Raw genomic sequence first — 12,034 nt, 5'->3', positions numbered from 1 at the left:
GTTTTTTTGGTGTTTTATTGTGAGGTAACAGCTCTCCTGGGAAAGGGAGATTCCCATTCCACCTCGGAACGATCCAGTTGGATAAATTAAATTATTATTACCCCAAACCAGCCGGGCAAGAGGCGCATTTGGCCGCGTTTGCTTGAAGATTCGCTAAAACAGTATACTTGGGTGAGCCCTTTCCTGCGCTGTTTCTTTCACAGGGTTTTGCCCCAAAACTGGCTTTTCTGGCCCTTTCTCCCACCCCCTCGGCCTCCTCCCCCTTTCCTTACGCCTTTATTTCACACAAAATACCCTTTTAAACTCACCTCCCTCCGGGGACACCTCTCTGACAGACACCTCTCAGCCCCACAACCTTCTCTCCTTCACTTCTCCCCTCACAGAAGGCCCATTTTCCCTCACACAACACCTCACAAAATACCCGTTCTCCTCACAATAATGCCCATTTTCCTCACATATCCCCCATTTTACTCACACACCTCACAAAATACCTGTTCTCCTCACAATAACGCCCGTTTTCCTAACACATCACCCATTTTACTCACACAACACCTCACAAAATACCTGTTCCCCTCACAATAACGCCGATTTTCCTAACATATCGCCCATTTTCCTAACATATCACCCATTTTCCTCACACACCACCTCACAAAATATCTGTTCCCCTCACAATAATGCCCGTTTTCCTAACACATCACCCATTTTCCTAACATATCACCCATTTTCCTCACACACCACCTCACAAAATATCTGTTCCCCTCACAATAACACCCATTTCCCTCACATAACACCCATTTTACTCACACACCACCTCACAAAATACCTATTCCCCTCACAATAACACCTATTTCCCTCACATAACACCTGTTTTACTCACACAACACCTCACAAAATACCTGTTCCCCTCACAATAACGCCCATTTTCCTAATATATCACCCAAAAAAGATTAAGGAGGTTAAGCCCTCCCCCCAAAAAAGGAGATTAAACTCCCCAAAGGAGGAGATTAACCTCCCCAAAAGGAGATTAACCCCTCCAAAAAAAGGAGATTACCCCCCCATTACCACATTTAAGCCACATGAGGTGCTCCCCCCATCACTGCCTTTATTTCTCAACTAGATCCCACCTCTTGATGCCCATCTTTCACCCCAAAACCACATTTAAACCACGTGACGCGCCCTCCCGCTGGATTATTGCCTTTATTTCTAAATAAAAGCTAATGTCTAAACGATTTCTGATTTCTAAATGCCCATCTTTCACCCCTAAAACCATTCAAGCCACGTGATGTGCCCTCCCACTTGATTATTTCCTTTATTTCTAAATAATTTCCAAATAATTTCTGATTTCTAAATGATTTCTAACTTCTAAACGCCCATTTTTCACCCCCAAAACCATTTGAGCCACGTGACGCGCCCTCCCGCTCGATTATTGCCGTTATTTCTAAATAATTTCCAATTTCTAAATAACTTCTAATCTCTAAATGCCCATTTTTTACTTTAGCCTAAAAAAAAAACCCTCACTTTCTGGCAATTTTTCACCTAAAAGACACTGTTTCCCTCAAAATGTTTTGCCGTCACCCACAATTTCCACCTGGGATCGTTAATAAAATCACCCCAAAGATTATTTTTCTCTCTTTTCAACTTTACAATGGATGAAGCAAAAAAAATCAAATTTAAGTGTTGCTGAATGAGGGGAAAACAGGAGGAATTTGGCCCTGGCCATGTTTTGGCCCCAAAAAAACAGCTCTAAAGGGGCAAAAATCCTTCCATGGAGTGAAATGACCCATCAGTTCTGTGCTCACAGGGAGCAAAGTGGGGGGAAAAACCTCTTTTTTTATAAAATATGAAGAAATAATTAGTGTGATACCCGCCCAGAGTGCAATATTCACGGAGAGGAGCCGTAGAAATAAGTAAAAAACCCAAACGCTGCTATTTTTAGGGCTCCTTAAAGCATCCAGCTGATGAGTCAGAGAATGACATACCCTTTTTTTAAAAAATGTAATTATAACTCAAAAAAGCCGCTCCCAAGTTTGTTGCGATTCCTGCTCTCGCCACCAGACTGCAGTCGCTTTCCTATTAAAAAAAGATCATAGTTTATTTACTTCCAGGTTATTTCTTTTTTTCCCCCAAAATTTCTAACTTCTAAACGCCCATTTTTCACCCCCAAAACCATTTGAGCCACGTGACGCGCCCTCCCGCTCGATTATTGCCGTTATTTCTAAATAATTTCCAATTTCTAAATAACTTCTAATCTCTAAATGCCCATCTTTCACTTTAGCCTAAAAAAACCCCCTCGCTTTCTGGCAATTATTCACCTAAAAGACACTGTTTCCCTCAAAATGTTTTGCCGTCACCCACAATTTCCACCTGGGATCGTTAATAACATCACCCCAAAGATGATTCACAGGGTTTTGCCCCAAAACTGGCTTTTCTGGCCCTTTCTCCCACCCCCTCGGCCTCCTCCCCCTTTCCTTACGCCTTTATTTCACACAAAATACCCTTTTAAACTCACCTCCCTCCGGGGACACCTCTCTGACAGACACCTCTCAGCCCCACAACCTTCTCTCCTTCACTTCTCCCCTCACAGAAGGCCCATTTTCCCTCACACAACACCTCACAAAATACCCCGCTTTCCTATTAAAAAAAAAACATAGTTTATTTACTTCCAGGTTACTTCTTTTTTTCCCCCCAAAGAAGAGCTTTCCCAGCATCCAGGCGGCTGCATCATCAACATTAAGGAGCTTTTTCACGGCTTAAATTAAAGCTTTATTACAATTAAAGATGCAACATATCACCCATTTTCCTCACACACCACCTCACAAAATATCTGTTCCCCTCACAATAATGCCCGTTTTCCTAACACATCATCCTTTTGAAAATGAGGTTTTTTTGGTGTTTCATTGTGAGGTAACAGCCCTCCTGGGAAAGGGAGATTCCCATTGAACCTTGGAACGATCCAGTTGGAGAAATTAAATTATTATTACCCCAAACCAGCCGGGCAAGAGGCGCATTTGGCCGCCGTTTGCTTGAAGATTCGCTAAAACCGCATACTGGGGTGAGCCCTTTCCTGGGCTGTTTCTTTTGCAGGGTTTTGCCCCCAAAATTGGCTTTTCTGGCCCTTTCTCTCAGCACAAAATACCTATTCCCCTCACAATAACACCTATTTCCCTCACATAACACCTGTTTTACTCACACAACACCTCACAAAATACCTATTCCCTTCACAATAACACCCATTTTCCTCACACTCCCCTCACAGACACCCATTCCCCTCACACCACGCCAATTCCCCTCCCGTAATGCCCATTTCCCTCCTGTAACACCCATTCCCCAACACCCATTTTCCTCACATCACCCATTTTCCTCACACAACACCTCACAAAATACCTGTTCCCCTCACAATAATGCCCATTTTCCTCACATATCCCCCATTTTCCTCACACACCACCTCACAAAATACCTGTTCTCCTCACAATAATGCCCATTTTCCTCACATATCACCCATTTTACTCACACAACACCTCACAAAATACCTGTTCCCCTCACAATAACGTCGATTTTCCTAACATATTGCCCATTTTCCTCACATATCGCCCATTTTCCTTACGTCACCCATTTTCCTCACATCTCACAAAATACCTGTTCCCCTCACAATAACACCCATTTCCCTCACATATCACCCATTTTCCTCACACAACACCTCACAAAATACCTGTTCTCCTCACAATAACGCCCATTTTCTTCACATATCCCCCATTTTCCTCACACACCACCTCACAAAATACCTATTCCCCTCACCATAACACCCATTTCCCTCACGTAACACCCATCCATCGCCCCTTCCTTCCCTCCTGCCCACAGCCTTCCCCTCAGGGATGGCGGCTCCCTCACCCCAAAACCCAGGTCGTGACTCGTCCAACAGCCTCCTGAAAGTCCTGGAACAGCCTTTCCTTCATGGGGAGCCCTCCAAATCTCCCAAACCCATCTATAGGGTGGCCCCACAGCCTCCAGCGAGGGCACAGCAGCCTTTCTCTCAGGTATGGAGCCCCCAAACTCCCCCAAACCCATCCCCATGGTGTCCCCACAGCCTCCTGCGAGGCTGGGAGCATCCTTTCCTTCAGGGACAACCCCCAAAATGCCCCAAACCCATCTGCACAAAATACCTATTCCCCTCACAATAACACTTATTTCCCTCACATAACACCCGTCTATAGGGCAGCCCCACAGAATCCTGCGAGGCTGGGAGAAGCCTTTCCCTCATGGAGAACCCCCAAAACCATCTATGGGGTGGCCCCACATCCTCCTGCGAGGCCGGGAGCAGCGATTCCCCCACAGAAAACCCCCAAATCTTCCTTCATTTCCCCTTTTTTGATGTTTTATCAAGAAGGCCCGTTGACCCTCCCGCCCTCCAGTTCCGCTCCAGCTCAAATTAAGCCCTCTTTAATTGGCTTTAATTGGTCATTGAGGGGCACGGACCAGCTCCTACACAAGTAGGAAATAACGAAGACGGGTCTAACGGATTTATTAAAAAAAGGACCTAAAAATGCCTTTTTTCCCCCTAATTTCTGGGGTGTTTGAGAAGATCTGGAGGAGAAACACCCCCAGGAGGCATCTTAACCACCAACGTCCAATTTTGCGGCCAAAAAAACCAGGAATTCACCCAAGTAGGAAATAAAGAAGCCGAGTCTAACAGATTTATTTAAAAAAGGACCTAAAAATCCCTTTTTTCTTTCCTCATTTCCAGGGTGTTTGAGAAGATCCGGAGGAGAAACACCCCCAGGAGGCTCCATCACCCCCCAGGAACCGACATCGAACCAACTGCGGGGCCGTTTTTCACCCTTTATTTACCAAAAAAACCCACTTTTTTTTTTTTTCCCAAAAAAAGGACTTAAAAATCCCCTTTTTCCCCTCATTTCTGTGGTGCTTGAGACGATCCAGAGGAGAAACACGCACATGAGACTCCATCACCCCTGGGATGTTTAAAAGGCCCCGGGAACTGACATCAAACCACCCAAGGGGCCATGTTTCACCCTTTTTTTTAAAAAAAAGCACCTTTTTCTCTGCATCTGGGCAGCGGATCCCACCCCCCGAGGCTGCCCCTGCAGCCCTAAAAAGAGACAGAAGAGGGAAAAATCACCCCAAAAATAGTCATTCTATTTAACCATGGTCGCACGCGGCGTTTCAGCCTTCTCACCTAGAAAGAAGGTGAGTTTTTAAGCTGGTTTTTTTTCACTTCATTTATGAAATTTTCTTGGTGAACCTTCAAGTCCTTGCCCCGCTCGTCACGTTTGCGGGATAATTAAGCAAATAAAAGTCACTCCACAGCAGAATTGGGGCGGTTCAAGGCGTTTTGTGATGGAGGCAGAGTCACCCTCGCCTTTTCCTTGTGTTTCCAGCGCCCGATTTGGCTTATTTTCAATTTTCATCGCGTTTATTTTATTGGTGGGGGGTTGATTTGCATCAATTAAGACCCCATTTGGGAGGGAAAAGGGAGGGTTTGACGAGTTGAAGGGAAGAAATGGAAAGAAAAGGGGCTCTGTCTCCACCCAGGGCAGAAAAAGGCTGATTTTTTATGTTTCCAGCCCACCAGATTTTCCTGGGTTTGTATCATTTTTGCTGAATATTCACATCCAGCGGAAAATAAATCGCTATTTTGGTTGCTTTTTCACTTTAAAGGACAAATCCTCGGGTCTGGGCCTCCATAAACTCCTCTCCCCGGTGCAGGAGGAAGGTGGGAACATTCTCCTTTGGCTTCAACACTTGTATTTTTAAAAATAATATATATAAAAAAACATTTTTATTGAATGTTGAAGATTCCAAAGGGGAAACCCTTCCGAGGACCACCATGGGGGGGGAGGATTAAACCCCCGCTGACCCCCGGAAGGGCTCGGGGTGGGGGTTCCTGCTCCGCCTCTCGTTGCCGTTTCTTAACGTCTCCAAAAAATCGTGGTTTTGGTGGAGGAAGAGGATGGGATCCAAGTTCTCCGGCGCCAGGAGGGCCCGGCGGTGCTCCAGGAGGCTCTGGCCGGTGGAGAAGGCCCGTTCGGCCAGGACAACGGTGGCCGGGATGGCCAGGAAACGGCGGCTCAGCTGGGCCACGGCCGGGAAGCGGCGCTCGTTGCTCTTCCACCAGTCCAAGGGGTCGGTGCTGCGCTTGCAGAGGGGCTCCACCACGTAGTTCTCCAGTTGCTGGTGGATCTCGGGCATGTTCTCCGTCGGGTCCTTCCCCAGGAGGACGTCGTAGACGCTCTGCGAGCCGGCGTTGGCGCAACAGGCCACTTGGTTGCCCGCCTGAGCTTTAGAATCTGGGTTTGGCCCCCAAAAATGGGCGGCGGGTGGAGATTGGGGGCCACAGACCTGCGACAACATGTTCTTCACCCGCTGGTGGAGCTCGTTTCTGGAGCTGGGGCTGAGGAACCTCATCTCCTTGAAGCGGGGGTCCAAAAAGGAGGCGATAACGGCCGGGCTTTCCAGAAGCTTCTCCTCCTCCGCCAGCCCCCAGCGCTGCCTCAGCTCCATCCCAACGATGGCCACCACCCTCTTGATGACGGCGCTGGCCTCTTCCGCCTGTTGGCCGATGGCGGCGATGACGCCGTGGACGCAAGGCAGGAGGGAGGAGATGGAGACGTTCTGCTCCTCCCGCAGGAAGGCGGTGGCCAACTTGAGGGTCCTCATGACGGGCAGCAGGTCCTGCAGGAGCTTCCACTGGTGGTCGGCCAAGTTCTGGACCCCGGCGGCCCCCTTGGGGTCTTCTTCCAGCACCGCCATGATGGCCCACTTCAGCTCCAAGAGGGTCTCGCACATCTCCACCGTGGTGAGCCACCGCACCCCAGTATCCACCACCAGCTTCAGCTGGGATTTGTTGATGGCTTCCAGCTTGCTGGTCAAGGAGCGGGTGGCTTTGGGGTCCTGCTGGAAGTATCTAACGATGCCACGGGCCACGGCGAGGGCTTCCTCCACCTCTTGGACCTCCAGCCCGGCTTTGACGCAGAGCTGGAGGGTGCGGGCGGCGCAAGGCACCTCGCTCCAGCCGTGTGTCACCTCCGTGGTGGCCCCGTCGTGCATCAGGCAGAAGATGGCTTTGCCCGACAAGCCAAACTGGGCCAGGAGGGCCACCAGCTTCTCCCCCAACATCCCCTGGGCTTTGGCCCGTTGGGTCTCCATCAAGCAGCGGGCCCGGCGCCACTCCCCGTCGATGAAGTTGGCCGTCACGCTCCAGTAGGACTGGTGGAACTGGGAGGTCCAGGACTCCACGCAGAGCACCAGGGCCTGCGCCGTCCCCAGGTACCTCTCCAGCTGCTGCTTGAGGGCACCATAACGGTGCCACAACCCCCCCGCGAGGTGGGCCGGCGACGGGAGGGCGAACCCGGGCTCCAGGTAGCCCAAGAGGAGCCCAAACCCTTTGTCCTTCACCAAGGAGAGAGGGTGCAGGTCACGGAAGATCATCTCCACCACCAGCTCGGTGATGACCTCGCTCCTGGGCTCTGGCGGGTGGTGGAACCCGTTCTCCGGCGTCAACCGGCAGCGCTTCCCGGCGTTCTCCGGCCCGGCCGAGTCGCTTTCGGTGCCTTGGTCGTCCTTGAGGTGGGAGAGGAGGGTGTCGCGGATGCCGTGCTTCCTCACCAGGTGCTCCCTCATGGTGGTGGTGCTGTTGTGGAAGGAGAGCTGCTTCTTGCAGATGTTACACTCCACGTAGGCGTCTCCCAACTTGGCGTAGTAATTCCACACCTTGGACTTGCGCCGGTCCACGGGGAGCCCGGCGACGGGGCCACCGTCACCACCACCACCAACGACCTTCTCCCGCCGCCTCCGGGCTGCCGGCGCCGTGGCGTAGGCGTTGAAGACCATGGGGATCTCCTCTGAGGAGACAAAACCCAAGCCCACCTCAATTTTTCATCTCTTTGGGGCCACCGGATTGAGGGTTTGGTTGAGGTTCCCCTTTTTTGGGGGGAAAGAAGGCCAAAAAGGGTTGCACCTACCTTGTACCGTAGGTGGGACCAGGGGGAGAGGTGGCTCCTCCGTCACCTCCTCCTTGGGCTGCGTCTCGCCACCCACCTCCTCCACTTTGGGGCGTTTTGGCAGGATTTGGGGGTTCCCATCGGCCATGGCCACCTGGAGGGGGGGGGGGGGGGGGGGGGGGGGGGGGGGGGGGAGAAACGAGGCCGGTTCTGGTGATTCCCCACCGGGGCCAAAACAAACAGGGTCCCATCGTGAAACGGGTGCGAGGAAGAGGAGGAGAAGGAGGAAGAAGAGGAGGAGAAAGAGGAAGAGGAGAAGGAGGAAGAGGAGGAGGAGAAGAAGATAGAAGATGAGGAGAAGGAGAAGATAGAAGAGGATGAAGAGGAGAAGGAGGAAGAGGAGAAGAAGATAGAAGAGGATGAGGAGGAGGAAGAGGAGGAGAAGGTAGAAGAGGAGGAGGAGGAGGAAGAGGAGGAGAAGGTAGAAGAGGAGGAGGAGGAGAAGGTAGAAGAGAAGGACAAAGAGGAGAAGGAGAAAGAGGAGGAGGAGGATGAGGAAGAGGAGGAGAAGGAGAAGATAGAAGATGAAGAAAAGGACAAGGTAGAAGAGGAGGAGGAGGAGAAGGTAGAAGAGAAGGACAAAGAGGAGAAGGAGAAAGAGGAGGAGGAGGATGAGGAAGAGGAGGAGAAGGAGAAGATAGAAGATGAAGAAAAGGACAAGGTAGAAGAGGAGGAGGAGGAGGAGAAGGAGGAAGAGGAGGAGAAGGTAGAAGAGGAGGAGGAGAAGGAGGAAAGGGAGTAGGTGGAATAGGAGGAGGAAGAGGAGGAGGAAAAGGTAGAAGAGGAAGAGAAGGAAGAGAAGGAGGAAGAGGAGGAGGAGGAGGAGGAGGAGGAGGAGGAGGAGGAATGGGGGGGGGTCTGCACCAGGACTCACCTCCTCCCCACGGTGCTGCTGGGCCTGGAGGTCAACCAGGAGAACCAGTGAAGGTGAAGCTGGTAATGGTGACCCAGCGATGGTGAACTGGTCAAGGTGAACCCATCAAAGATGACCCAGCAATGGTGAATCTGGTGCCGGTGAACTGGTCAAGACGACCCGGCGATGGTGAATCCGGTGATGGTGAACCAGGTCGAGACGAAGCTGGTGATGGTGAACTGGTGATGGTGAACCTGGTCAAGATGAACCCATCAAAGATGACCCAGCAATGGCGAACTGGTGAAGATGACCTGGCGGTGGTGAACCTGGTGATGGTGAACTGGTGAAGATGACCCAGTGATGGTGAACCTGGTGATGGTGAACTGGTCAAGATGACCCTGGTGATGTTGAACCTGGTGATGGTGAACTGGTGAAGATGACCCAATGATGGTCAACCTGGTGATGATGAACCTGGTGATGGCCAACTGGTGAGGATGACCCAGTGATGGTGAACCTGGTGATGGTGAACTGGTCAAGATGAATCTGGTCAAGATGACCCGGTGATGATGAACCTGGTGATGATCAACTGGTGAAGATGACCCAGTGACAGTCAACCTGGTGATGGTCAACCTGGTGATGGGCCAACTGGTGAAGATGACCCAGTGATGGTCAACCTGGTGATGGTAAACCTGGTGACGATGGCCCAGTGATGGTCAGAACCTGGTGATGGTGAACTGGTCAAGATGACCCTGGTGATGTTGAACCTGGTGATGGTGAACTGGTGAAGATGACCCAATGATGGTCAACCTGGTGATGATGAACCTGGTGATGGCCAACTGGTGAGGATGACCCAGTGATGGTGAACCTGGTGATGGTGAACTGGTCAAGATGAATCTGGTCAAGATGACCCGGTGATGATGAACCTGGTGATGATGAACCTGGTGATGATCAACTGGTGAAGATGACCCAGTGACGGTCAACCTGGTGATGGTCAACCTGGTGATGGGCCAACTGGTGAAGATGACCCAGTGATGGTCAACCTGGTGATGGTAAACCTGGTGACGATGGCCCAGTGATGGTCAGAACCTGGTGATGGTCAACCTGGTCAAGATGAATCCGGTCAAGATGACCCGGTGATGGTCAACCTGGTGATGGTCAACCTGGTGATGGCCAACTGGTCAAGATGACCCAGTGATGGTCAACCTGGTGATGGTGAACCGGTGAAGATGACCCAGTGATGGTGAACCTGGTGATGGTCAACCTGGTGATGGTGAACCTGGTGATGGCCAACTGGTGAAGATGACCCAGTGATGGTCAACCTGGTGATGGCAAACTGGTCAAGATGAACCTGGTGATGGTGAACTGGTGAAGATGACCCAGTGATGGTCAACCTGGTGATGGTCAACCTGGTGATGGGCCAACTGGTGAGGATGACCCAGTGATGGTGAACCGGTCAAGATGAATCTGGTCAAGATGACGCGGTGATGGTGAACCTGGGGATGGTGAACCTGGTGATGGCAAACTGGTCAAGATGACCCAGTGATGGTCAACCTAGTCAAGATGAACCTGGTGATGGTGAACTGGTCAAGATGAACCTGGTGATGGCCAACTGGTGAAGATGACCCAGTGATGGTCAACCTGGTGATGATGAACCTGGTGATGGTCAACCTGGTCAAGATGAATCCAGTCAAGATGACCCGGTGATGGTCAACCCAGTGATGGTCAACCCGGTGATGGTGAACCTGGTGGAGCCGATCCCGGTGACGAAGATCCCGGTGACGCGTGGCTGTCCCCTCGCTGCCAGCCCTCACGGGGGTGGCCGTTGGGGTGGCCTTTGGGGGGACGCCCCCATCTCCCTCCCACCGCCGATGACGTCACCTCTGGGCCCCCTTTTTTAGGCCATTTCGCCCCAAAAATGCTTTCTGCCTCTACTTCTGGGCCTTGGGCCTCCCCGGGGGCTCCCGACCGCCGCCGTTCCCTCCGCCCCGTCCCCGCCGGAGCTCCCACGTCATCGGCAGGCATCAAAACACCCCCAAAAAAAGGCGAAATCGGCCCATTTTGGGGTCTCCCGATGGAGGGGAAATGGCTCCTCCCGCCCGCCAGGGGGCAAACTTCCGCATCCGCCCCCCCCTCCCCTCCTCCTCCCAGCCAATCGGGGCGCCGCGCCCGCGTCACGTGAGAGGGGCGAAGAAGACGAGGCCTCCCCGCCTCCCCCTCCGCCTAGCCAATCGGGACGCCGCGCCCGCGTCACGTGAGAGGGGCGAAGAAGACGAGGCCTCCCCGCCTCCCCCTCCGCCTAGCCAATCGGGACGCCGCGCCCGCGTCACGTGAGAGGGGCGAAGAAGACGAGGCCTCCCCGCCTCCCCCTCCGCCTAGCCAATCGGGAATTTTGGTGTCAGGAGGGTGGTTTTTGGGGCCAGGAAGGTTTTTTTGGGGTTCAAGGTGTTACTATAGGGATCAAAAGCGTTGGTTTTGGGGCCAGGAGGGTAATTTTTGGGGTCAGGAAGGTGTTTTTGGGGCCCAAGCTCTTGCTTTAGGGGTCGAGAGGGTTGGTTTTGGGGCCAGGAGGGTGTTTTTTGGAGTTGAGATGTTGGTTTTAGGGACGAGAGGGTCGGTTTGGGGACAAGATGTTGATTTTGGGGCCAGGACGGTTGTTTTTTGGTGCCAGAAAGGTGGCTTTTGGGGCCAGGAAGGTGATTTTGGGGCCCAAGATGTTGCTTTAGGGGTTGAGAGGGTTAATTTTGGTGCCAGGAGGGTGTTTTTGGCGCCGAGATGTTGGTTTTTGGGGTCAGGACGGTGTTTTTCGGAGCCAGGGTGTTGCTTTAGTGGTGGAGAGGCTTTTTTTTGAGGCCAGGAAGGTGTTTTTGGGGCCCAAGATGTTGGTTTGAGAGGGGCGAAGAGGAAAGCGGCGGCGCCGGCCCCCCCCTCCCACCTCCGCTCGGCCAATCGGGGCGCCGCGCCGGCGTCACGTGAGAGGGGCGCAGGGCGGCTTCACGTCACGGCGGCGGCGGCTGAGGCGGCGGGAGGGGGGGGAAGAAGCCGGAGCCGCCATGGATCAGTCCGGGAAGGAGAAGGAGGCGCTGCAGCTCCTGGCCGAGGCCGACAAGAAGGTCCGCGGCTCCCAGTCCTTCTTCGCCGGGCTCTTCGGGTCAGTGCGGACCCCCCC

The 12,034-nt window shown here is 52.5% G+C and overlaps 2 protein-coding genes across 7 annotated transcripts in view; one reads left to right on the top strand and one right to left on the bottom strand.

Annotated features, from left to right (window-relative positions):
• Positions 1–5,113: 5,113 nt before the first annotated feature.
• LOC106892318 (zinc finger BED domain-containing protein 1-like) lies at positions 5,114–10,977 on the bottom strand. Of its 6 annotated transcripts, XM_014949426.1 has the most exons (5): positions 10,362–10,977; positions 9,955–10,114; positions 8,890–9,588; positions 7,977–8,109; positions 5,114–7,856 (listed from the first exon to the last, which is right to left on the bottom strand). In XM_014949426.1, exons 4-5 carry the CDS (start codon positions 8,101–8,103, stop codon positions 5,857–5,859), a joined length of 2,127 nt encoding a protein of 708 aa, XP_014804912.1. In that variant the 5' UTR covers positions 8,104–8,109; positions 8,890–9,588; positions 9,955–10,114; positions 10,362–10,977; the 3' UTR covers positions 5,114–5,856. The 6 variants fall into 6 exon arrangements, with proteins under 6 accessions (XP_014804912.1, XP_014804910.1, XP_014804911.1 ...); XM_014949424.1 differs by having other exon boundaries at positions 8,890–9,440; positions 9,792–10,977; XM_014949425.1 differs by having other exon boundaries at positions 8,890–9,483; positions 9,850–10,977.
• An 820-nt stretch (positions 10,978–11,797) lies between these two features.
• NAPA (N-ethylmaleimide-sensitive factor attachment protein, alpha) overlaps positions 11,798–12,034 on the top strand; it is a 12,717-nt gene continuing 12,480 nt past the window's right edge. Inside the window, exon 1 of the mRNA XM_014949422.1 lies at positions 11,798–12,016. Coding sequence (XP_014804908.1) covers positions 11,919–12,016 — 98 coding nt within the window. The 5' untranslated portion in view covers positions 11,798–11,918. The remainder of the gene's footprint in view (positions 12,017–12,034) is intronic.

This window comes from Calidris pugnax, unplaced genomic scaffold (genome assembly GCF_001431845.1).
Source record: "Calidris pugnax isolate Ruff unplaced genomic scaffold, ASM143184v1 scaffold202, whole genome shotgun sequence".
NCBI lineage: Eukaryota > Metazoa > Chordata > Aves > Charadriiformes > Scolopacidae > Calidris > Calidris pugnax.
Note: the sequence above shows the minus strand (reverse complement) of the source record. Positions and strands in the feature narration are given on the sequence as shown.

Coding starts and splice junctions, on each gene's coding strand:
- LOC106892318 (XM_014949424.1), bottom strand. CDS start 8,103: ATGGCCGATGGGAACCCCCAAATCCTGCCAAAACGCCCCAAAGTGGAG. Junction 7,857..7,976: donor GGTCCCACCTACGGTACAAG/GTAGGTGCAACC, acceptor TTGTCTCCTCAG/AGGAGATCCCCATGGTCTTC.